Source organism: Pocillopora verrucosa, chromosome 11 (assembly GCF_036669915.1).
Source record: "Pocillopora verrucosa isolate sample1 chromosome 11, ASM3666991v2, whole genome shotgun sequence".
NCBI classification, from domain to species: Eukaryota; Metazoa; Cnidaria; class Anthozoa; order Scleractinia; family Pocilloporidae; genus Pocillopora; species Pocillopora verrucosa.
The window spans coordinates 17,134,856-17,159,302 of NC_089322.1; the positions used below are offsets into that span (position 1 = coordinate 17,134,856).

The 24,447-nt window shown below is 37.8% G+C and overlaps 2 protein-coding genes across 3 annotated transcripts in view; both read right to left on the minus strand.

Annotated features, from left to right (window-relative positions):
- Positions 1 to 878: 878 nt before the first annotated feature.
- On the minus strand, positions 879 to 16,754 carry LOC131781530 (uncharacterized). 2 transcript variants are annotated; one of them, XM_066158647.1, is made up of 10 exons: positions 16,652 to 16,754; positions 9,469 to 9,767; positions 8,660 to 8,813; positions 7,783 to 7,997; positions 6,941 to 7,073; positions 5,983 to 6,071; positions 4,415 to 4,578; positions 4,077 to 4,108; positions 3,145 to 3,270; positions 879 to 2,790 (listed from the first exon to the last, which is right to left on the minus strand). In XM_066158647.1, exons 1-10 carry the CDS (start codon positions 16,737 to 16,739, stop codon positions 2,018 to 2,020), a joined length of 2,073 nt encoding a protein of 690 aa, XP_066014744.1. In that variant the 5' UTR covers positions 16,740 to 16,754; the 3' UTR covers positions 879 to 2,017. The 2 variants fall into 2 exon arrangements, with proteins under 2 accessions (XP_066014744.1, XP_066014743.1); XM_066158646.1 differs by lacking the exon at positions 16,652 to 16,754 and adding an exon at positions 15,112 to 15,641.
- A 31-nt stretch (positions 16,755 to 16,785) lies between these two features.
- LOC131781552 (uncharacterized) overlaps positions 16,786 to 24,447 on the minus strand; it is a 37,505-nt gene continuing 29,843 nt past the window's right edge. The window contains exons 8-10 of the mRNA XM_066158648.1: positions 20,362 to 20,405; positions 20,074 to 20,259; positions 16,786 to 19,489 (exon numbers count right to left, since the gene is read on the minus strand). Of these exons, the coding sequence (XP_066014745.1) occupies positions 19,137 to 19,489; positions 20,074 to 20,259; positions 20,362 to 20,405 (583 nt within the window). The 3' untranslated portion in view covers positions 16,786 to 19,136. The remainder of the gene's footprint in view (positions 19,490 to 20,073; positions 20,260 to 20,361; positions 20,406 to 24,447) is intronic.

Genomic DNA, 24,447 nt, shown 5'->3' on the forward strand with positions numbered 1-24,447 from the left:
TGCTCGATATTCTGACCATAGCATTATGCCAAAGTTATGCCACCATACCAGTAATATTACTTCCATACCTGACCCTACTCCCGTGGAAAAAAAAATGTTTGTTGTACTTCACTGGTTCGAACGGAATGGTTTGAGAAACTTCACATCAATTAGTAAGAAAATTGGGAAAAGATAGGGGCTTGAAACAGAAAAGCTCTGGCTCATTGTAAAACACCGAGCAGTATGAAGAATTTGGAGATGACTCCGCAACCAGAAGTGTATGTTTACCAACATTAGTTGTGTTGTCATCGGAGTGGAAACACGGAATGGCTTGCGATCAGCAAATGATTAAATCTTGCTTATGTCGGGTTTACACGGATGCGGTTGTGACTTTCATGAAATAATTCCTGAGCTACAACATCTGAGGACAGGATGCTTCGTTTTTACCCTGTCAAATTCAGATACATTGTTCTCTGCATGATTCGTCCTACCACCGTTACAACTTCCTTTCTGTTCAGTTCCGCGGGAAATCTTATCCATGCAAACAGACTTTAAATGTTTTGAAAGACTTGAACTACTGATTCCCTGAGGCGAACGATATCGGAAAGAGTGCAGCAAAAGCTGAGGCTGTGGTTCTGGAGGCAGTCAACAGACGTTTGGTGGCTGTAATGATTCCTATGACACCCAAGAATACTTGTGGCATGCTCCGCGATTTGAGCAATCCAGTTTTCCAGAGCTCTGGCACTAATAATCTATCAGTGCTAGACCTTTGCCAGGCCTCTCGCGCACTCATATTTTCCCACAAGAAAAGTGACGCTTGCGCCAAAGCGCTAATAATGACCCAGCGAGCAAGCTAGGGTAAAAAGGAACTCAAAGTCAGTTGGCTCAATGGAAAACCCTCATCAAAAACTTATTTATTCATTTATTTTAAAAATTGAAAGATCGATCAAAGAATATATTTGTGACTCCTCCACGAGGACGTCTCTCTATAATAATTTCTTAAAAGTTACCTAAATTATTAAAAGTTTCATCCTATTGAGATAACGAAACTCAGCTGAGACGCAATTGACTGCTTATTTCCACATATTATCAAGCCTCTTATTAATATATCTGAGTAGGTGCGCTATGATTGGTGAATGTATATGTGACTGTATAGCCCGCAAAATTCAAAAGTTTTTTTGATTTGCATCTTCTTGATATAATAAAAAAAATGTTATTAACTTCGTTTCTCGGTCTGTACTGTAAGTTACAGAACCTCGTTTTACCGCTCGGATTTAAGGCCTGCGCGCGATAAAAAACGCGGTCCACAACTTCCAGTACGAACCTCGGTTATTACGTAGTGCAAGTAGATAACATAGGCTGGCATGTTGGCCGCCAGAAGTAAAGGCGTAGCAACAAAGGTATGTGATAGTTGATCTTAATAATTCTATACTCTACAGCAAAAGATTTAATTAACCGTTAAAAGTAAACTTGACGAATTTCAACCGTTAGTCGTATCTAAAGTTTAAACGTAAAAATATTTCTGATCTACGATGCCATTTTGAGTTAACCGTTAGCCGTAATATGACGAAAACTTTAACTGTTCGCCGTAAAAGCCATCGCTCTATTGAGACCCTCTAATACAAATACAATTCCAACGAGGCTTGGTCAAAATAATCCCTGTTTCTACACTTGGCATACGTTCAAAGTATTTTTTAAAAAACCTTTCAAAGGTTTGAAACAGTTCTAGGTAATTCTAACTAACATTTAACACTGTCTGCCTACTTTGAATGATTTTTCAGTTTCTTTGTTCTTATTAAAAAAGAAAAAATTAAGTAAACTACGGTAGAACGCCCCTGACTGGAACCTGAAGGAGAAATCGGGAAGTTCGAGTTTCCCGATAGTTAAAACTAAAAAATTACTTAAAGGGGTATAGCTTTACAACTGCAAGTTGGAGGGCAGTCCAGGATCCCACTCAGGTTCGAGTAAGCAAGGTTCTACAGTACTAAAATATATTTATTCACTGTAATTTCTTTGGCTAAGCTATAAAGCTTACAACTTAAGTTACTGTTAAAGGCTGGTACATGTCATCGCCATTAGCGCCTCTCAGGGCCTCATACACTGACCCGTTGTTGACCTTGCTTTGTTCATAAGGTAAATTTAACTCCAGAGTTTGCTCATAGGATGGGTTGTTACGGCTACCGGGAGAACAGGGCTCTCTTGGAGCTGCATACTCTGCCTCACTACTATTTGGTCCAGCATCTGAATCTGGCCCCTCAAGTACATTATATAGGCTTTCATTATTTGCACCATTTTCAAAGGGCCCACGATCAGTATCAGGGCCATTATCTAGGACATTATAGAGTGGTTCCTGTTGGTTCTGTTTGGGGCCAGGCCTCTCAAGCACATTATACAAGTATTCATCATTTGCACTATCTTCGAGGGGTCTACCATTAGTATCGAGGCCATTACCTAGGACATTATAAAGAGGTTCCTGTTGGTCTTGCCTAGGATCGGGCCCCTCAAACACATTATATAAAGGGTTTTCCTCTTGGAGCACCTTACAGCTCCTACCTGCAGGGGACCTTTCAAGTACATTATACAGGGAGCCATCTACATTTTCTTGCGCAATATCAGGCTTTTCAAGGGAGTTATAGACAGGCTCTGTCATTGCACTTGATTGTCCCGTTGGTTGCCCTGTGCCATGATGTCCTTTCTTCAGGGCTTGGTACCCTGATGTCTGCGAAACGTTTTCGTCCAGGCTTTGGTAAACGCGGTTGTCATATCGGTTTACTTCAGGTGCGCTGTAAATCGTTCCTCCATACATTGGTTCTGGCGAGGATAATGGGGAAGCAAGGGCAAATTCAGTTCAAAACATCACAATGCTTCATATAAATTCTACCATCATTAAGTACTCTCTTGCACTTAGAATGACCCAATAACTCCCAAGATCTGATTGTTAATCCTCCCCTCTAGCTGCTACATATTTCCTTGTAAAATTAGTCACGAGAATTTGGTGTTAGATCAAGATAATAACCTCTAGTTCAAGAATTTTGAGTATTCTCATTACCCGTTTGCTGGATAATGTATAAATAGTGTAGGGAGAACTTAAATGTTAATTACCTGTGGGAGTTAAGGGTTAAAACATAGAAGAAGGCTTAGTCATGGGCTTTTACTTTTACTCACCACTGTCTTGGACAATGTCCTGGTAAGTTGGTTGATTCTCTTGATCACTGAAAGGTTTGACATCTTTTCCCGTTTTTGTTCTTACTGGGATTTCAAACTGTGAATTTCCATACACGTTTTCCTGCACTGAAATTAGATAAAATGGTTAATGTTAGATTAAATGATCACACGACAATCGGAAGATTTTCATTATTTCAATATTAGTTTCAATGAATTATAATTCACGGCTGTTGTGTAGTTCTGTCACGCACTACTCTTTGGGAGAGAGAGTATTGTGTGACGCAGACAAACAACGAGCAACACGCTCTAGAAGAAAGTGGGATGAGTGGCGTGACCAAACAACAAAAAGAGGGCGTATTGTGTGACGTGACCGGACGACATACAAAATAATTTGAGTGAAAGAGTCTTGTGTAACGTGGTCAAACAACATACAGAGTGCTCTGGGAGTTGTGTTGTGCGGCGAGACCAAATAAAATGCAAAATGCTTAAGAAGGAAGCGTGTTGTGTGACGTGACCCAACAACGTCCAACATGCTCCCGAAGAAAGCGAGATGTGTGACGTTCCTTAACAAATTCATTATATGCCTTTACATGCTGCGCTCTGTGGAACAAGGCGTGATATGTGTCTTGAAATTTGCAGTGCGCATGTTAAGAGACGTGGCCAAACAATGTGCAAAAAGGGTCTGGAAGAAAGAGTGTCGTGTGAAAAAACCAAGAAAACATCAGCTGATATTCTCTTGGAGGAGACTAAATAACGGCTGCAAGGGAGAACATACTTTGCTGTGACTGGGGTCTGAATGACACCAACTCATATTCTTTTCGGAACTGTTGATTGATTAAGTAAAACATGTTAGTGGCTTCATATGGTATTTATTGCAAGACAAATTGCTGCACTATTCAAGTTAGATAACTGCTAAGGAAAAGATCATTTACCTGTTGACGATGTTCCTTGCTGACTTTTTTTCCTACGTGAGAAATTCCAATACAAAATACATTTAGAATGCAGAGTTGTTCAGTTGTAACGTACTTAAAATGTTTCTGTTTTAGTAAAGTCTATGAAAAATCAATCTTGTTCAACACAAGGGAAAAAACAGTTGTGAAGTCTGGAGATTCAAAAATATAGAGAGAGTATGTAGAATACAAATACTGATGTTATAGCACAATCATTATTAGATTTATTATCATAAATTAATAGCACCATCTGAGAGCCATTTAATCTAAGAATGGTTGTACACGCACATGCACAAGCATATGTAGTTGATCAAACTTACAATTTTCTCCTCTTGCAAAACACAACAAGAACAATAAGGATAATTGCAAACACAACTGCACATGCCACAGCAACACCAATCAAAACTCTGGATCCACTGTTGCTCCCACTCGTTCTTGCATCTTTATCACTAGTGCCTCCCACAGGTTCTGTCACTAAAGACATCTGCAAGGAATATTAAACAATTATTCATCGAAGCTGAGGAAAATAATTGTTTTAGTACATACCACACAAATACGAAAACCTAGTTTACTTCTTTCAATATATCGAAAAATGGTCGCAAATGAAACTTTGTCTCTTCCGCTCCTCGAAGGTAAATGATACTTCCTATTCAATTCCGAACTAGCCAATCAGTGGGGGCGAGAAACAGTATTCATTTGAGTGGCATATACCATATCCACCAATAGCCACCTCCACTTCGGTGACTAGTTGTTAATCGTTGTTGGTCTACTAAATTTATGAATTGCATAACCCTTGGCTTATAATTATTTATGAAATGACTGAGATACGTAGAAAGACCTGATTGATCAAAAACCTCTCGTTTACCTGATTGCAACAGTAAACCCATAAGAAATTGAAACGTTGCAAGTTTATTTAATAAAAGTAATAAACCGCACTTTCTACCGGTTAACCGGCGTAATGTCCCACTTGGGATGTTGCGGGAACACGAGAAAATTTTGTAAATCACTCGCCTCCGATTCTTGATTAACAAACTTTTCTAGTGTTCTCCCAACATGCTACGATAGAAACCGATAGAAAATGCGGTCTACTGCTTAAAATGCAACTCCATACAACCAGTATACCATAAAAATTCTGTATAAAATCTAATCTGTTCATAAGCTCCTAATATTACGCAGACAAAAAAGCCGCGCAAATTAACTAAATGAGACAAACCAGTGATAGGTATTTGGTATTTCTTTGTGTTGCAGACAATTTTTCTATAGTTACAGTAACTGCGCACCCATTTTACAACCTATACCATTTTCAATGAGGATTTTTAAGACTATTTTTGAAGTTCTCACCCCCCTCACAAATGGATATAGTAACTCCGACAATTAAAAAATCAACTGCTTCGTAAACACAAATAGTAACTCCAACTGTAAGGCACTCCAAACAGAAGCCGCTGAAGAAGACTCTTGAAAGACATAAACCCTGGGCTTATTTTTGGTTCAAATATTTATGGCAACTTCTTTTAGCTTTAAGCATTTCTTCGCCCGCTGGAAAATATATAGCCTCAAGCAAGACGTCTGTAAGGGTTATAACACTGTAATTACTAGTGCCATGCCCCCGGCAAACTTCTCCCTGACTTGTCTTAAATCTTCCCACGGGCTGAAAAACGCGCGTCCAATAGCGTTTATCATAAGAACCTGCGTGCGGGCGAAGAAACTCTACACTAGTTAGGTTTATATTTCTCTTCGTACTAGAGGAACTGTCCTCTTGTACGAAAACTACTACTGTCCGAAAATTTTCTATTTTCATCTACAAAAAATTCATCAACCACCTCAAAAGAACAAACAGTACTGAATATTTAACAGCCTTTTGATAAAGAAGACTATATCCAGAACAAACCTTGGAAGATTTTGTTGGTTCTGTAAAAACAGTCGCTGTGGTCACTGGAGAAATATACGGTGTTGTCTTTGGCATAGTGCTTAGATCCACTGAAAAGTAAGAGAAACGTTATGTTATAACAATGGTAAAAAATTATTGACTATCGTTTTTACTTTGCCATATTTGTTACTGTAACATAGCACTGCATTCCCCTTCAAGTGTTAGTCAGCCCCCACCAGTAATTAACAAGATATCTAGCTAAAAAATGATTTGCTGCCAACAATTTGGTGTCAGCCATGGTAACCAAAAAGGTCTAGGTTAGAGCCCAGCTGGCCAGGATCATCAGGGTGGCATTCTAGGGGGAAGACACTTAACCATCACAAAGCGTCTCTCTTTCCACAGCTGTACAAAATACTGCAAGGGTAGCACTGCTGCAACAGGAAGATGATCTAGTACTCCAACTTGCCTCTTGCTACCAGCAACTCTTACTAACCAAGTTTGCAGGAGCTCAGTATTGTACGTTACAGACCAAGTTTTAACTACTTAAATTTATGGTCCAGGCGCAAAAAGAAAATAAGGTTAGTATGATATTTATTATGTCTTTGGGTTCAAATTGAGGAGGAAGATTTCAATTTAAACAAACTTTTATAGTTAGTGGTCTGTACAGCGAAACATGGCCTGCCAAACTGACCAATCATAGCGCACATACAAACTGAGAGATAATGAAAAACTGTATTTTAATGTTGAGCTGCGCAAACTATACCAACATACAGGTTACGTGGTTAGATCCTTTACCGCACTCTTTCCTGGTAATAAATATAATTGTAAATTGGAAATAATACCACTTAGAATTATTACTTACCTCAAACATTCAATAATTCTAAATTTTAAAATACAGCCAGTCTACTGTTTTCATACTCTTAACACCTCAGATTAAAAATCACCACATTCTTAAAAATTTCAAGAAAAACGCACTCACATGTGATTTTTCCTGAGGTCTTGAAAACCAGACAAGCAGTTTTATTTGGTTTAGATGCAGGAGCTGAATAACTACAAGTAACCTTTACTTGCACAATTCTTCCCAAGAAGTCCTTTTTGGTGGTATTTGCCCACTACAGAAATGAAGCAAAATGAACATAATATAAATCCAGTGATCAAGGGTCTGGAGCATGATAATGACAGTTATAGGGATAGGGTTAGGCCCGAAATTGAAAATACTGGAATCAGTCTAAAAAAAAATTTTTAGCCACAGCTAACCTTACCTTCATTCAATTACCACAAAAAAACTAACCCAGCAATTAAATACTATTTATAACAGGCATCTTTCTAATTTTGAAGACTCTCCATACTTTTTCCACAATTAGCCCTCAAATCACCACACTTTGTAGAGAGGACACTCATATTGCAAAAGGTGGCATTTTAGGCCTGTTTGGTAAGGGGACTTTATAATGCCCATACTCAGAAGTGATTAACCTGTAACGTCTACCTGTAATACCCACACATAAGCCAGAAAACAGGTAATGAGAATCTTTGAACTTCTCAGGTAGAAGTTGTTGTCTTAATCTTACACCAAATTCTTGTAACTAACTTGCAAGGAAATGTGTTTGCAGCTAGAGTGGAGAATTAACAATAAGATCTTGGGAGTTGAAGGGTTAAAACAGCTCTATCATTGCAATTTTTGACGACACTTTGCTTTCCATGAAATGAGTTGCAGACTGCTGGGCAGTGAATTCCGGTTAGGGGCTGTGAGTCACAGGCCATAATGGCTGCTGGACTGCTGGCTTGCATGCATTATCATTTTAAAAACTTCAGGTACAGAACCTTGAAGACTAGATTGCTTTGTGTTTTTTCCACTTTGAACATTTCTGGGTTTATCCCCAGCCACTTGTTTTCCAGTTGATAGTTGTAGTATGCTGCACTTCCAGGAACAACTTGACAGCTTTGATAGGTATTAGCTGAGACAATATTCACTTGCCCTTCATTTGCTAGGTTGAGGGATTTCAGGAAAAAATCCCACTCAAAGAAACGGGAGCAAACTGCAAAAAAAAAAGCCCCATTCAAGCATATCAACCATGTATGCTTAGTAATAAAAAGGTTAAGCCTTATAGTAGATGATAGAGAGGCTGCCCCACGGAAATTTGGAGGAAAACAACAAAAAGGCTGAACATGGAGGAGTAACCAACAGAAATCAAAAGTTGTTTTCTCTAGCCAAAACTTAAAGTGCATAGATGCTCAAAGAGGTCATTGACTTACTAACTTAACCTTATAAGGTTTGGTGAAGGTCGTTGTAAATTGAACTATCCTCCTTTGAAAGTTTTTGCTGTATCTCATTGTATTGTTATCTTTAAGTACGTCACCCCCAAGGCAAAGCCCAAGACTGACTTGGCTGTTCATATCTAAAATAATTCTAATTTATATTATTACCAAAACATGATTTGTGTATGAATATGGCTGCCTATTAAGCCTCATGTTAATTTGGAGATCTTTAATAATATTGAATACCTTTCTCTGTTAGAATGCTGTTGTTATGATGCATTTGAAAGAGTCAGAAGTTATGTCTTGTTTATAGGATCCATGTTAGACATGTGCAAAGCAGAACAGTTGGTGAGTAATCAATTTGAAGCTCCTTATGTTATTAATTTGTTCACTGATATTCCATGACTTATACAGTTACTGATGCAAATTTAAATTCACTCACCAGCATTATCATTACATCCATACACTTCAACTCTGAGACATTTGAAACCACGCCTGTTATACTTTTTAGGATATATTCTCAGAAATCTTGTTTCAAAAGACCCTTTAAAGTTGTTGTATTTCACGCTGTCTGTATCTTTATTTCCAGTAAATGTCTGAAAGCAGACATTAAGTTAGACATACATTTATAAGCATGAAAAGTGTAGATTGTCTTGATCTCTTCCTGATATCATCATCAATTAAAAGATATTGAAAAAAGGCTTGGATAATATATACACAAAAAAGAGTCAAATTCTCTAAGTGGACGTAAAAACATTCTAAATTTTCGTTATCTTTCATTGATACATTTCATGAGAAAAAAAGAGAGTTAAAACAAAAATTTTCATCAAGACTAAATAAATATATAACAACTCTTCACTGATAAAGAAGCCAGCTTTGACTATTTTCAGAATATAAAAATTAACAAAACCAATGGGTGGGAGGGGTCAGGGATTGTTCCATGCATTAAGTCTGATGGTTAAAATTTTTGGCTTACATTGCATTATTGTGGTAGCGATAGTAAATCTTTTTTCTGTTATTACATCCTTGATTATACTAGTCTGAAAATATATTATAAAACATATCCTTGTATATTTTGTCAATTTGTCAAAGACTGTTTAAAATTGGTGAAATATTTGTATCATGACTCCAATTACGCACAATCAGTTTTATTTGATATCTTGTTAGTAGTAAAGCAAATGGTGATCTTGTTGAGTAATGCTCCTGAAAGAATGAAAATTAACATCCATCATAATATCAAAAATTCAGTACCTTATTTTTACCATTGTCATCTTTGTAGCCAAACCATTCTACACCATCATAACTGTACTCTATCTCATATGTTTTAACATAATTAGAGAAACTTCCTTTGTATCCTTGAGTTGCAAGTGCTGAGACATGCCTGACCTCCAGTAAGTCAATCTGTAAAAAGAGGTCATTTAATGAGGTGCACCAGGCCTTCTCATTGTTCAGTCTTCCTTCCAAAGGACTAAACATTGGCAAATGGCTTAAGGCACTTAGTTGGGAATCACTGACTTTTCCACTTTCCAAACCAAGTGCTTGTGAGCAGTCTACAATGTAATTAACCACAGGTGACAAATTAATCCAGCATAAACAGGGACTCTATAATCAATTTAATAGATGATGTTTAAATAAAATAGGTGATCACAACAGCAGAGAGAATTTTGTTTTGTAAAGCTGCCAATCTTACAGAGTTCTCAAGTTGATTTGGTGCCAAAGAGTGAGGTTTTTTTACTGTATACCATCAGGTGTAGTAACTCATACATCATCTCTTTGGGAGGGGACGGTGTGGAAGCACACAGCCCAAGAAAGCTGTGAAAAAATACAGCAGCCTAAACATCAATTACTTTATTCTAAGCATCTGGGAGATTCCATGCAACTGGTCCACAGTCAATGTGTGAGCATCTGCAACAGTCAATAAATACACTGACTGGTGTAACAGAGGCTCTACATGAGAATTTCCACTGTTGGAAAGTGATTGCAGTACGAAGGGAACAAAGTGTATATTGAATCTGATAAGATAAATAACACAATAGGTACTTAACTACAGCAGCAGTTTGCTTTCTCAAAATCAACAGTTTTAATCAGAAACCTCAAATGCATGAGAAATAATAGTTTCAAGGTGAGCACATAAAATTAAATGTTTTTGCTTCAGTCTCATGCTTAATGCAAGAGCTCTGATCTTAAGAAAGAGGGTGGGTAACAAGATTGGTTCATTCCATAAATTATTGAATAAAAAGTGTTCTTTGCAGTAATTAACACTACCTAAGCAGTGATGAAAATAAGGCCTTAAAATAATTCAGGCCTGTACAGGATTTGAACCCAAATACTATGCAAGCCTGAATTTTTTTTCAGGCCTTCTTTTCACTAATGCTCAGTTAGTGTTCATTACTGCAAAGATCGCTTTCATATTCATCTCTTTATCTGCAGTTCACATATATGATTTTCATATATTCACAGTCATTTAGCCATAAATTATTAATAACATAAATTGTAAAAGGCCTTATCCATAATGTTCTACAATTCACACAAGGGAGAGTTTCACAAAGTTAAAGAAATTATGTCTTCTACGAATACCCAGCTGATCCTTTTGACTCCTAAGAGTGACTAGCATCTAATTTCTCTGTTAAGTTACTATATCACCCCTGAATCAAACATTAAGGTAATGAGAATGAAGGAAATCCCTGGTGAAAATCTTTCAAGGATCTTTAAGGATCTTACAAGATCTTCATGAGGACCTTTGAGGATCCTCTTGAGGATCTTCATGAGGATCTTCAAAATTCTTGTTAAGATCTTCAAGGATCCTTCATTTTCTTGCCAAGATCTTCAAGGATCTTTGATTTTCTTGCCAAGATCTTCAAGGATCTTTGATTTTCTTGCCAAGATCTTCAAGGATCTTTGATTTTCTTGCCAAGATCTTCAAGGATCTTTGATTTTCTTGCCAAGATCTTCAAGGATCTTTGATTTTCTTGCCAAGATCTTCAAGGATCTTTGATTTTCTTGCCAAGATCTTTGAGGATCTTTGACTTTCTTGACAAGATCTTTAAGGATCTTTCATTTTCCTGTCAAGATCTTGTCTGGATCTTCAAAGATCTTTACATGAACTTTGAAGATCCTTTAAAGATCTTTGAAAATTCTTTGAGGATCTTCCAAATTCATGTTAAGATCTTGTTGAGGATCTCTCATTTTCTTGCCAAGATCTTCAAGGATCTTTTTGAAAATTTTGAAGATCCTTAAAGATCTTGGAAAGAAAATAAAAGACCCTTAAAGATCTTGGCAATAAATTGAAAGATCTTTGAAGATCTTGGCATAAAAAAGAAAGATCCTTGAAGATTTTGACAGCCAAATTAAAGATCTTTGCAAGAGATTTGAAGATCCTTAAAGATCTTGACAAGAATGTCAGTGAACCTTGAAGATCCTGGCAAGGAAATGGAAGATCGTTGAAGATCTTAGCAAGAATGTTATAGAACCTTTGAAATTTTGACAAGAAAATAAGCATACTTAAATCCTCATACTAAGTTAAAAAGAAAAATTGAACCAAACATAAAAAAATGAAATAAAACTTTTTTTTATTGCTAAACGAGAATTACCCATCCTCTTCTAGTAGGACTACTTCTACACTATTTCTGTTCAGACTTTAGGTTAGTACTAAGATTTTCATTTTCCAAAAAATCTGGCAACAGTCCAGCTCAAAGATAAGAAGACCAAAGTATATGTGTTAAACTTGTCTAGGACTAGACTATGACCAGACTCAGACTACTCTTACAGAGGGGGTAAACATGAAAAAAAGGCAAACAAGAGTACTTCAATGACTATATTTCTGAACCATATTAACCTATATACCAAAGGAAAGCTTAGGAATCACACATACTGAATATAACTAATATGTTGCCCTAAACTAATTTGTTATTTGACATCAGATCAATTTGTCCACCACATGGTGTGAAAAACCTAGGTAAACTTGAGAAAAGATAACTGCACAAAGATTGCATGAAATCAAGTGTTTTTAGTGTCAAAACAAAGTACTAGGGTCGTTCTTTTGGATGAGCTGAGGAACTTTTGGAGTCGTTTATATTATGGGCACAATGCCCGTTCAAAGTTCACCGAGATTATTAGGTGAGTTATTCCACAACATCTTACTTAAAATTCAGCTTATAGAGAAACTGTCAGCATATCCATTTCAACTCAGTAAGAGGATACAGCCGTGAAAACTTCAGATTAATTGAACTAATACATCCTGAGGTACAAAACAAGTGTTTTCGGGAATTCATATGACAACCTCTAAAAGAGCTTTTTAAGTTGGTTACACAGAACCAAGTAAATTCACACCTTCAGAAACATGTCCTTCAGTGAGCGTCGAGGAGAATCTCTCTAGATCGATAAGCCTGTATCCTTGTCCCTGTAACACATCATTTGCATCCTCACTCTCCAAGAGCTCAGAGTAAGAATCATTAGGCGAGGATGGCATCTTCATTTTCTTTCCAGAAGTACCAATGAATTCTTTTCATTCAGCCCCTGAGTCAGAGCAATCGCGAGACCTGCTTGGAGTTTGATTGACGATTTCGGTTGTTTCCGTCTCTCTTTTCGCTTGTTTCTGAACTCCAGAAAACGCCTTTCCTTTACCTTTATTTCTGTGTACATTTTCCCTTTAGTTCCGACCATTGTCGATGATATTTGCCGTAACAACGAGCTTCTTATGTTTTTATGCGACCGTTAAAAATCTCGGCGCGTATAAATTCCTATCCCATAATGCAAAACCCTATTTGTTGTCATGTAAGTAGTCACAAAGTTTCCCGAAAGCCTCGAGCATGGCGTTGCTATGCGGTAACCTTCATTACACTCATTGTACAATAATTTTCTGCGAAAATTCCTTGTTGTGTTTAAATTATAAAACAGTGAGCCCTCAATTTACAATTTTGTTATGTTTGAAATTACTTGAGGATTTCAAAGGAACCTAATTCATAATGCAGAGATGTGGTAGAGATCTTGACAAAGTTGCCTTTGAGATCCACATCAAATTCAAAAAGGATCCTTACAAAGAGCTGTACAAAATCATGAAATGAATCGTTTAAAGATATTTGGAAGATCCTTTTCAATTCCTTGAGGATCTTAAAGGATTGTAGAACAGATCATGCAAAGATCTTGACTAGGATCCTTGTAACTCCTAATCAAATTCTTAAGGATCTTAGCAGGATCCCTAAAAGGTTCTTTTGAAGGTCTTTAAAAGATCCTCATTAAATCCTTGAGGATCCTGAAGGATCCTTGAAAAGATCCTGCAAAGATCTTGACTTAAGGATCCTTGTAAGATCCTGATCAAATTCCTAAGGATCCTGGCAAAGATCTTTACAGGATCCTTGAAAGGATCTTTTGTAGGTCTTTAAAAGATCCTCATTAAATCCTTGAGGATCTTGAAGGATCCTTGAAAAGATCTTGCAAAGATCTTGAGTAGGATCCTTGTAAGATCCTGATCAAATCCTTAAGGATCCTTGCAAAGATCTTAATAGGATCCTTGAAAGGATCTTTGGAAGGTCTTTAAAAGATCCTCATTAAATCCTTGAGGATCTTGAAAGATCCTCAAAAAGATCCTGCAAAGATCTTGACTAGGATCCTTGCAAGATCCTGATTAAATCCTTAAGGATCCTTACAAAGATCTTGAAAGGATCCTTGAAAGGATCTTTTGAGGGTCTTTGAAAGATCCTTGCTAAATCCTTGAGGATCTTGAAGGATCCTTGAAAAGAACTTTGCGAGGATCCTTATGAGGATCTTTGTAATATCCTTTGAGGATCTTTATCAAATCCTTGAGGATCTTAACAAACGTTTTTGCTAACAAAGATCTTTGAGGATCTTTTACAGATCCTTTAAAGATCTTTTAAAGATCCTTGTCCTTAAGGATCTTTGGCAGGTCTTTGTCAATCCTTGAAGATCCTCAAAGATCCTGTGAGGTTTTTCACCAGGGATGATCACCAACTAAACAATCTCTTGATTTTTAAAACAAATTCTCCTTGTCAGCACCTTTAGTATGTAGTAGGGAGAATGTGCATACTAATTTTAAGGTATACAGGGTTAAGAATTAGCAAATGTTCACACTGTAAACAACAGAGCCACCAATGTCTGACAACTAAAATTTTTGATCTTTCAAATGTTGAAAGTCATTTCAACATTTGAAAGGAAGAATTTATTACACACACGATGTCTTTGTAGATTCCTCTTTTGTCTGTGATATATTAATTAATTTTATGAATCAATATTTCTCTTATTCATGTGAAATATTCCTATTATTTATAAAATGTCATGGGCACAAATAAAAGGAATATTTTATTTATTGCCGTCATCCCATAACCACTCAAATTAACAAGTCCCTATAAGCTCATTCCTTTGCAGAGCTCCTAGGCAACAAGTTCATTTTAGAGGGGGCCTTCTTCCTTATCAGAGAGAGTGTTAGGGTTTATCCAAAACTTGTCACTTCTTTGCTTCTGAGGTCTTACCCAACTAAGCTCTCCCTTAGATAGGCCAGAATTCCCCTTAAACAAATAACTTGAAAATTAAAAAAAATGGGTAAAACACTATTGCTAGGGTAATGCTATGCAATTGGTCAAAACGTTGTATTGTTCACCATCTGGGCTTGGTATAACAACGTTTCTGTTAAACTATTCATGTGTTTCATCTAATCCCGCATATAACCTTCCAAATAAGAAAAAACAATTTTCGACCAAAGAAAATTTATCGTAGAGTTTTTAATTAAGTATTACCGATCTTAAGTGTCCTCGCACTCGTTTTATGGATTATCTATAAATACAAGGAAAATTCAATATCATTTATTTAGTAATAATTGCTATCATGATGATATTAATTTATACTCCTGTAAACGCCTTCAATACAAATTAATTCACTTACTTCCAAACAGAGATTTTTTTATACTTGCTGTATCACCACAACTGCCTAATTCCGGGAGAAAGGTTTGAGTGTTGATATTACACGTACAGCTACATGGTGTGGTATTGTTTACAAAAGCCGAAGTGTCAGCACAAACATCTGAAGGGCATTGGAATCCAGTTTTGTACTGAACTCTAAACACGTCAGTATCATATCTTCCCCTTCTCGTTATCACGTACTTCTCAACACCATCCGCTTTTAAAGTAGCAAGCGATGAAGTAGGTTGAAGTGTGGTTATATACAACACCAAAATAACGATTCTTGTTGAGGAGCAAGTTGCCAGCTGCGTCGAACCCATATTCATTATTAATTCGCGCAAACAAGCCACAACTGTCTCCGGCTACACTTTGCGATTAACCTTTTGCTCTTTACCTCTGCATACGACTGGAATCAAAGGCATTACTTTAACGGCGAGTTTTTTTGTTTATAATCCAAGACATTATCTCTCTGCGATCCCGATAAGCCCGATTATATCGGTGTGTCAATGTTGCATCTACTTTAGAGACCGTGATATTCCAGAAGCTCAATTACGTCACGTTTCATACGTAGGTGACGTCAAAAAGAAAATACCAGAATTCAAGGTCCTCGTTTTCTAAACCGTATAAGCCACAGTTTCCGTAAACGCCTGTTGATTTAATTATTTTTTATATCTTCCTTGAGAAATAATTCTCGGAAACAGTGGGTCAGCTAATAGGAAAAGAGTAAAATATAGTCAGACAAAACTTCAAAGATGTCGACTGCATATGCTTACTCTTGAGGAATCGAGAAATACAAAGTGCAGTTTTAAGAATCTCTAGCTAGTAAGTGGGTTTATTCGCCTTTATGTAAAGAACGATGGGTCTCTGACCTTTTCGGCATCAAAACTGTGGGTTTGACTTCTTTATATGAAAGACAACACTTTTAAATCAAACTGAACAGAGATAGCAATTAGAGAAGTTTCTTCCGCTGTCAGTTGCTGACGTGAATAAACCGTATCATCTTGCCGCGGGGAAGGATAGTACGGCTTGAGGATTATTTAGGATTAAAATCATCATCTCTTTATCTTAATAATTGTCATGGGGAAGGGAATCATCGATAAGTGAAAATCATGCATGATTGCGTCACGGACCACTTAACACAACCGCTTCAGCCAATTTTCTTAATGACATTTCTCAACTTCAGCAGTGCGTAGACTTTGAATATTCAACAAATATTTTGTTAACTCCTGGAAACAAGGCTGACGCATGATGACTGGGAACATTAAGGAGATGCCAGTGAAACCAAAAATGGTTGAAACGTGCCTTTAAGAACGGAAACGAAACGGCAACATGAAACTGAAATGGAACAACTTCAGCAGTGCGTATACTTTGAATATTCAACAAATATTTTGTTAACTCCTGGAAACAAGGCTGACGCATGATGACTGGGAACATTAAGGAGATGCCAGTGAAACCAAAAATGGTTGAAACGTGCCTTTAAGAACGGAAACGAAACAGCAACATGAAACTAAAATGGAACAAACCGTAAGAGGTGGTCTCTTGTTTAGAGAGTTTGGAGAAAGTTCTGAGTACTGTTTTTCTTTCCTGTTTACTTGCGGTTTTTCTTACCATTTCGTGCTATTACGCATCACATATTAAACTGAATCACTCAAGATCAGAATTTCTTGACTTCCGCCCTTGGCAGGCCCGAAAGTGGTAGGTACTTGCCAGAACGCACACAGCTGACCGATTTAACTCCTAATAATAACTTGTGCACTTCACACTCTACTTCGTACGGTTCTTTCACCCCCTCCCCCCAAGCTTCTAATTTTCTCTCCACTTACACAAACAGTTGTATCAATTCCATAAAAGTATTATTCGTAAAGTTAGCTAAATAAAACGTATAATCTTGAGCCCCATTTGCGATGACTGCCATAAAACCACCATTTACGTCATAATAACAGTCAGTCTGAACAAAGGAAAATACTACAAGAGGCCAATAAGGACTCAAAGCAAATACACGTCATCATCCTAACGCGCGGGAAAATGCAAATAAACCCATCGCCACTGGTTTTTCTTTTGCATATGATTGGTTAAGAAGATGGCGCGAGTTTCCCTAGAACAATCAAAGGGCAAAGTTGAATAGAAACCAATGCACCTTGAGATTATTTGAGATTACTCTAACAACAAAATTTGTTAAGTTTATCTGCACGAGTTATCTCCAAAGCTGAAAGCTAAACTACTAATTACAGTTATTTCTACAATGTTACATTTTTTTGCCTTTTTTACACAGAGACATTTTTAGAGAGACATTTGTCTCTAATACATAAACAGTCTTTCTTGAAAGAGAATAACTGCAATACTTTAAGTAGCTCCTTTGACTCTCTCACAAAAGACTTTGAGCAACTCATTATTCATTTTTCATCAATTTTATACGTTTTCTTAACAAAAAAACTGTATACAACGTATCGATACCATCCGGAACTAACTTAAATTATCCTTTAAAAAGTTCGATAAAATTAACGCAATCCAAGCTCGTCCTAAAAAAAAGTTATCGACACTTAATGACAAGACTAACTTACAAACCACAAGAAAGAAATTAAACAAGCAAGCAAGTTCTTTTTTAGTAATATATCTCTGCGTAACACGCATACCTTAATAAACCAGTCGCTTAGGCAAACAATATGTGCTAAATTATATAAAACTTAACTTATTAATTTAAAATAGCTGAATTTGTAAAATGTGGCCTTCTTTGAAAATGGGCTCAGTTCTAGCGTTTTTAGTCATCCACCCATAAAATTTAAGACCCGAGCGATCAGTAATAAACTGATTCCCTAATTTCTCGAGCAGCTACAGCCTAGTTCCGAGGCCCTCTCTCTAGCGTCTTTTACCGCATGAAGCCTGGAGAGGAGCCTCTCGTGGGAATGTCTCCAAAGGGATTATTGCCTGCGTTGCAGTCTGCGTATCTGAATTCTTTACAGGAATTTTTCATCACGGGCCTCTAGGGCTTCGCAACGTTTAGAAAACCGGTCATCTCATGAAACCTTTAAGCTTTCATCTAGGTCAGTAAAAAGCCTATAGAAGATTATGAAACTGAAAGCGTTTTGAGATTCCAAAGATAGCCTCTTTCTGTTATTTTCAAAATGGCAACGGTCAAATTAGAGTTTTAAGCACCTTTTGAACTAAGTTTCTTGACGTTACGTCCCTCTTTGGAATCTCAAAATGCGGTATGCTGTAAATTTCTTTACTAACCTTTTATTACCGGAAATAAAAATTGAATGGTTGTTTGGGAATCCTTCTCCTTCAAGTGAGCTAAGTACACTACAGAACCAAGCTGAATCTGAGATCTTGAGTCTTTTCCAAATTGAAAAAAACATGTGAAAGTTAACCCTTTAACTCCAGTGAGTGACCAAGACAGAATTTCTAATGAGGGGAGAATGAACAATCAGATCTTGGGAGTTAAAGGGTAAAGAAACCCACGGTGGAGAGACGCAGGAGTGAGGGGAACAGGAGACAAGAAGAGAAGACCAGGAGCGAGAAATAATATATAGATTTAGGCAAGCCTAAAAGCGTAACTCGCATTTTTTTTCCGCACTTCTCTTCAACAAAACTAAAGCCCCTACTATGGATAAAGTGCGTGGTAATATTAATGGATTTTCATTCGCAACTTCTCCGTGTCCGTGTAGAGGACTGATTATAAGATAGTGCCCGTGGTACAGTTGGCCGCGCATGCTAAAAGTAGCACCTTGTACGGTCGGTCGTACAGTCGTTCGGTCGTACAGTCGTTCGGTCGTACATCCCAATTTTTTCGGCTTGATGGGTCACTACTATTTTTTATAGTTATGGGGCTACGCTCTGCGAGCTCCGCTATAATGAAAATAGAAATGCAAAACAATGCGTTATTTTGTTTATAATTGACTAGCAGTGATGGTGTTACAGGAATGGAGGATGAGAGATGGGCAAGACAGAATGTGGGAACGTGGGAACTGAGACCATCCGTAACCCTGTCAACTATTATGATCCAATCGCTTAATTTGGGAGAACTTCGATATAATCATCTGCTTGTAATGAGTCATCACCCTCCTTGTCATGCGAGGGCTCCTTTGAAGAGGCCCCTGGTGATCTAGGAGAATTAGGTCCTTGGAAGGTTGTATTTTTCGGTAACGAAGGAACATCAGCTTGTCTATGGGAGTCAAGACTGTCTAAACTTGAGCGACTAGCTGTTAACATAATGATTCCTTCTGGTTTAGCATAATCATAGGTTTTATCCTTTGGCTTATCTTGAGGTGGTTTTGGACTTTGGAGTTCGCTAAGAATAGCTCCATCTGGGTGACAATCGGCAGATCCTGTTACTTCCAGTGGAATTAAGTAACCAGAATCATCTGAAAAGAAGAAGCGCGAAAAGAGGCAATGATAGATAAGATTTAAGTTATATCTCTTACTAACTGAGTTGGCAGAGTAAGATATGGACCAACTTTTTCCACTCGCATTTGCGACTCAGGCACAAAGCAAAAAGGAAAAGGTACATCACAGACCGAAAAAAAAGTTTGTAAGATATTCATTATATCTCTCGGTTCAATTAGAGGGGAGAGATTCAAAGTAAAGAAACTTTAAATTTAGCGGGCTCCACAGTGGTAAACGACCCCCAAACTTAACCAATCATAGCAATCATAGCAAACGCATTAACTGAGAGATATAATTAATCTACGTATGGGTGTCATGAAATAGTCGTACGACAATTTCTCCCAACAGACTTGACATAAATAATAATATAATCATCTACAGATTGAAGTTGTCTCTCTTTGCTTGCAGCATGAAAAGGGGAAATTCTCATAAAATAAAAGTCTGACAAAGTGAAGAAGGGCAAGCCTTGGGACTTTAAAAATAAATAATTAACAGACAAAGATATATCGTATCAAGTGGTGCTGATCCCTTTAATAGGGTTAGTGTGCACCACATAACATACCTTCGTTAGGCTTGATCAGACTTTGATACTCTGAGCGACATCTATCAGGTGCAGGTTTCAAGAGTGTATATTCCTCGCACGACGGACTTCCTATTTCTGCATAAACTGCTTCATCAACAGCTCGTCGGCCTTCAGATGGGGGTAAGGGGATTATAGCCTCCTCCCCTTGGTTAGAGAATGCATTACCTAATACAATCAAAAAATAAGTCAGAATAAATCATATCAAGCATATGCATGTTTAAGGGAGACGAACGAAATAGACATGCAAGAGAACGTAATATTACTTACCAACATGAAGCCTTGCCGTGTGCTTTTTTCGTTTCTTTCGACTCCTGATAAGATGAGCAGTTATTTGTAAATCAGAGACAATTGTTGCACTTCATGCAAGATCCTTTTAACCAATCAAAACCCCTGAGTGTCAGCATCTTATTTTTCCTTACAGTAATATTGCTGGATCATTCATTACGATCATGAGAACAAAAGGAATGATCGCCACCCTGAGAAGCTTTGATTGTTAAATGAATTCTCCTTGTCAGTACCAAAGGAAATGTATAAAGAAGGTATGGGGTATATGAATACTGATGTTATGGCACAATCACTATTAGATTCATTATCATTAATTATCAGCACCATCAGAAGTTATGTGGGTTCTGGCACGTTTTAAAATCAACCTTGATTTCAAGTCAACTCATGAATGTAACCTTGATTTCAAGTCAACCTTGAAATCAATCTTGATTTCAAAAACAGTTCTTGCACATTTTGAAATCAGCTTTGATTTTAAAGGCAACTTTAATTGTTCACAGGTGAATAATTTTCACATTCTCTTCACAATGTCTCACTCTTGAGTTCTGAAGAGGGTGTGAACATTATCATCTTGAATGATCCTCTTATCGCGCCATCAGCATCGTTGAAAGGGTGTTGATTGCTTGGGTGAAGATTTTCAAATATCAATGTTGTATCTTCTCGCAAAGAAGTCGTGATGTGCCTTGAATTGTTCTTCAGTCAAAATTGTGTCTTTGTAAATGAGAAGTAATGTCATTAATAAGTCACGCTTTCAAGCTCACGGTTCATGATTTTGAGATGAGCACCTGAGAGGATGAGGATTTGACATTTAACATTCCCTGAGCCTGATACTTAATTACCTGTCAATTGCGAGCTGAACTCCTTCTTTCGTATTCACAAATCTCAATCCACTTCCATGACGATCATTGTCATTCATGCTTCTGAGATCGATGAATGGATTGAATCTGTTTTCGGTATAAGAGTCTATTGCATTCATCGCGCTGTTTTCCTTACCAGATCTTCTGAAGACTTCTTCCCACATATCTCCTATCTTCATTCCTTGACTGTAATTTTTATTTGGGAATCCACTGACAATCACCTTCACCTCGGTGATGTTAGGATTAAATGTCTTCTCTTTCCTCTTCTCTTTCCATTTTTGTAGTTAGACAAGCCCTCATCAGCAAGGTCTTGACTGTATATAACTTCATACCCAAGCTGGATATAATTTAATTCTTAAGCAAGATTTTCTAGGTTGAATTCTATTACAACACTGCCGACAGGTGCAACCCTGAGCTCGAAAATAAGCTCATCAGAAAGAGCTCTTGGAAGAAGACTCCATGATCCTTCAGAATCTCACGATCCAATGGAATTATTAACATAATTTATCCTGAGGCAAAAGCTTTGGAACTTGAGGTCTCTTACAGTAAAGCTGGAAGGTTGCAGGTAAAGATGTTTGGTTAGGGCAAGAAGAGACATCCCTTGTGTTTTAAAGAAAGGGGTAACAAAGAGCAAAGAATGAATCCATCACTACCTAAACAAATCAAAACCTTACTTTGCCCAGAGCGAGAGGTTTTGATTGCTCAGAAGGATGACGAAATTAAAGAGAAACAGAAGTCTATTCAGGACGATCTGGGGATTGCCAATGATAGAACGAAGATTGAGCAACAAGAGAAAGAGAAAGAGAAAGGATAACAGAGAATTGAGAATGAGAGAAAAGAACTTGAAGAAGGCACTTCAACAAGAGAGAGAGTGAGAAACATGTTCTAGAGGTATGGCTTGACGGTCTCAGTTGTTGTACTCGCAGTCGAAACAACGATTGGACTGATTGTGAGCGCATTGACAAGAGGCCTGAAATCTATGGTCAAAGGAGTTAAAAATTATTTTAGGACTCTTGGAAGTAAGATCGCGGGAATTCTCCCAGGTCTCATTCGTTCAATAGTCAGCTTCATTTCCAAGACTGCTGGATAAGTGATCAGCTACCTTGGTCAAAATGCATGGCTTCTGATAGTGGGAGTCGTGATATTCATGGTTGAACGCTTTCAGAAGAAGAATCGATGAATCAAGAAGGCCGAGGCCAGTCCAGCTGAAATCAAACCGACTTTAATAATGATTCGTCTCGCTGTTGCTCCTGCTTGGGTTACGAAACGGCTCCTGGATCAAAGAGCTTCGCTTTTCATCAATCTTATTTGACGGATGAGAGGTCGGTTTGCTGATTTTTCATGAGCCCCAATTCATGTGCCTTACTCTAAATGATTTCATCTCCAAATTCACTGACTTGTTAACTCCCAGCCTCATGCCAGAACATGCCTTCTTCAGGCTGTTATTATACCCAGCAGCACTCTGAGTGTTCAGAAGAATATTTAAGGGCATAAGCTAAGTGCCTGGTTATAGTGCAGGATCAAGCCGGACTTTTGCCTCTCCAATCGTAAGCTTAAAACTTTGAACGCTCTTCGAAATGTCTGGCTTCCTGATTGCATCCACGACTAATACAAGGAACTCACGTTGATGATGAACCCAAGATTAATGATCTGACATCGACTTGTGCACCAAAAATGCAATAAACAAATGCCTCAATTGACTGATTCAGTCCCACTATCCCAGCCTGCGTCAGACCTTCTGACTTGTCCGCCATGGAAAAGTCAAACTGTTTTTCAACCTTTTTGTTGTCATTCCTTATGAAGTAGACCAGATTACCTTGGAAGGATTTTCCACATTCATCACTGAACTTGTCAATTCCAGGATATGAGAGTGAGGGTTTCCTTCCGGACCAACCTTTGTCACGTAAATGAAAAACAGATCCGAGACTGTGATTATCACCTTCTTTGAAGCAGAAGTATGTGCCTAACGAAAATTCAAATTCTGCACATATTCGTTTGAACGATGGCTTGTCATAATTATTATTAATTTGGCTGAAAGTTGGGTCACCTGGAAGAGCCGATTCAACTCATCTCAAAGAAAATCCTTCTGACGGTGATATGGATGTGAAACATCAGAAATGACTTGATCTGTTCTGGAACCTTATCAAACACCGCACGAGATATTCCACGGCCTGTAGTTGCGCACCATACTGCGAAGGTAAGCTGTCGAGGCCGGTAGCTCATGTTTGGCCCTGCAACCTACAATTCAAGAAGCCGAAGTTCATTCCTGTCATCTTTCTGAAGAATTCAGAAACGACTGTCTTGACAATTATGAGGTTGACCCTGCCTAGTATTTCACCGATGATTGAAAAAGGAATTCGCGGAGGAATTTCAGTGATCTGAAATCACTTTGGAGGGGCAATTAATCTATATATGGGTGAAGCTTATGATGTGACAAAGCTAACGAAATACATCACCTATCTTGATACAAACAATCTTTATGGATGGGCAATGTGTCAAAATGTGCCAGCCTCTTCCTGTCAGGGGTTTCAAGTGGATGACTACCTTAGACAACTGGAGAAATATTCCTTGCATTCTTGTGGTAGATCTTGAATATCCAAAAGAGCATCATGACTTGCATAACGATTATCCGCTTGCTCCGCAGAGGCTTATGATCAAAAAAGTAGAGAAGCCGAATCCTAATCTGAACGATAAGGAGAAGTATTATATTCATCATAAGAACCTCAAACAATATTTAGACCTTGGTTTGAGGACCAAAGGAGTTATAGAGGAATCAGTTTCAAAGAAGAGCCTTAGCTTTAGAAATACATTGACCTAAACACAAAGCTGTGCACAAATGCAAGAGAATTAATAAAAAAAAGCTTTTTTCAAGATTATGAACAATTCTGTTTCCTGAAAAACTATGGAAAACGTTAGGAATCGTGTGTGCGTGAGATTAGTAACCAACCGAAAGAAAACATCAAAACTTGCAGCAAACCCAACTTCAAGAACTTGACCATATTCGATGAAAATCTTGTTGAATCCCTCATGAAGCGAACTAAGCTGGTGTTCGATAAACCAGTCTATTGTGAAATGTGCATCCTCGATATCAGCATGAATCGGGTGTGACTTCCATTATAACTACATCAAAGAGCAATATGGAGGTCGTGCAAAGCTTCTATTCACAGACACCGACTATACTAAACGTTGCAAAGCTTTGGCTGATGAAGCAAGC

Bases quoted from the DNA above. Each gene is read 5' to 3' on its own strand.
- LOC131781530 (XM_066158646.1), bottom strand. From the start codon at position 15,454: ATGAATATGGGTTCGACGCAGCTGGCAACTTGCTCCTCAACAAGAATC. The intron at 4,579-5,982 runs GTTTGTTCTGGA...TATTCCTTGCAG, and splicing joins AACCAACAAAATCTTCCAAG to ATGTCTTTAGTGACAGAACC. The intron at 4,109-4,414 runs GTAAGTTTGATC...TTTCTCACGTAG, and splicing joins TTTTGCAAGAGGAGAAAATT to GAAAAAAAGTCAGCAAGGAA.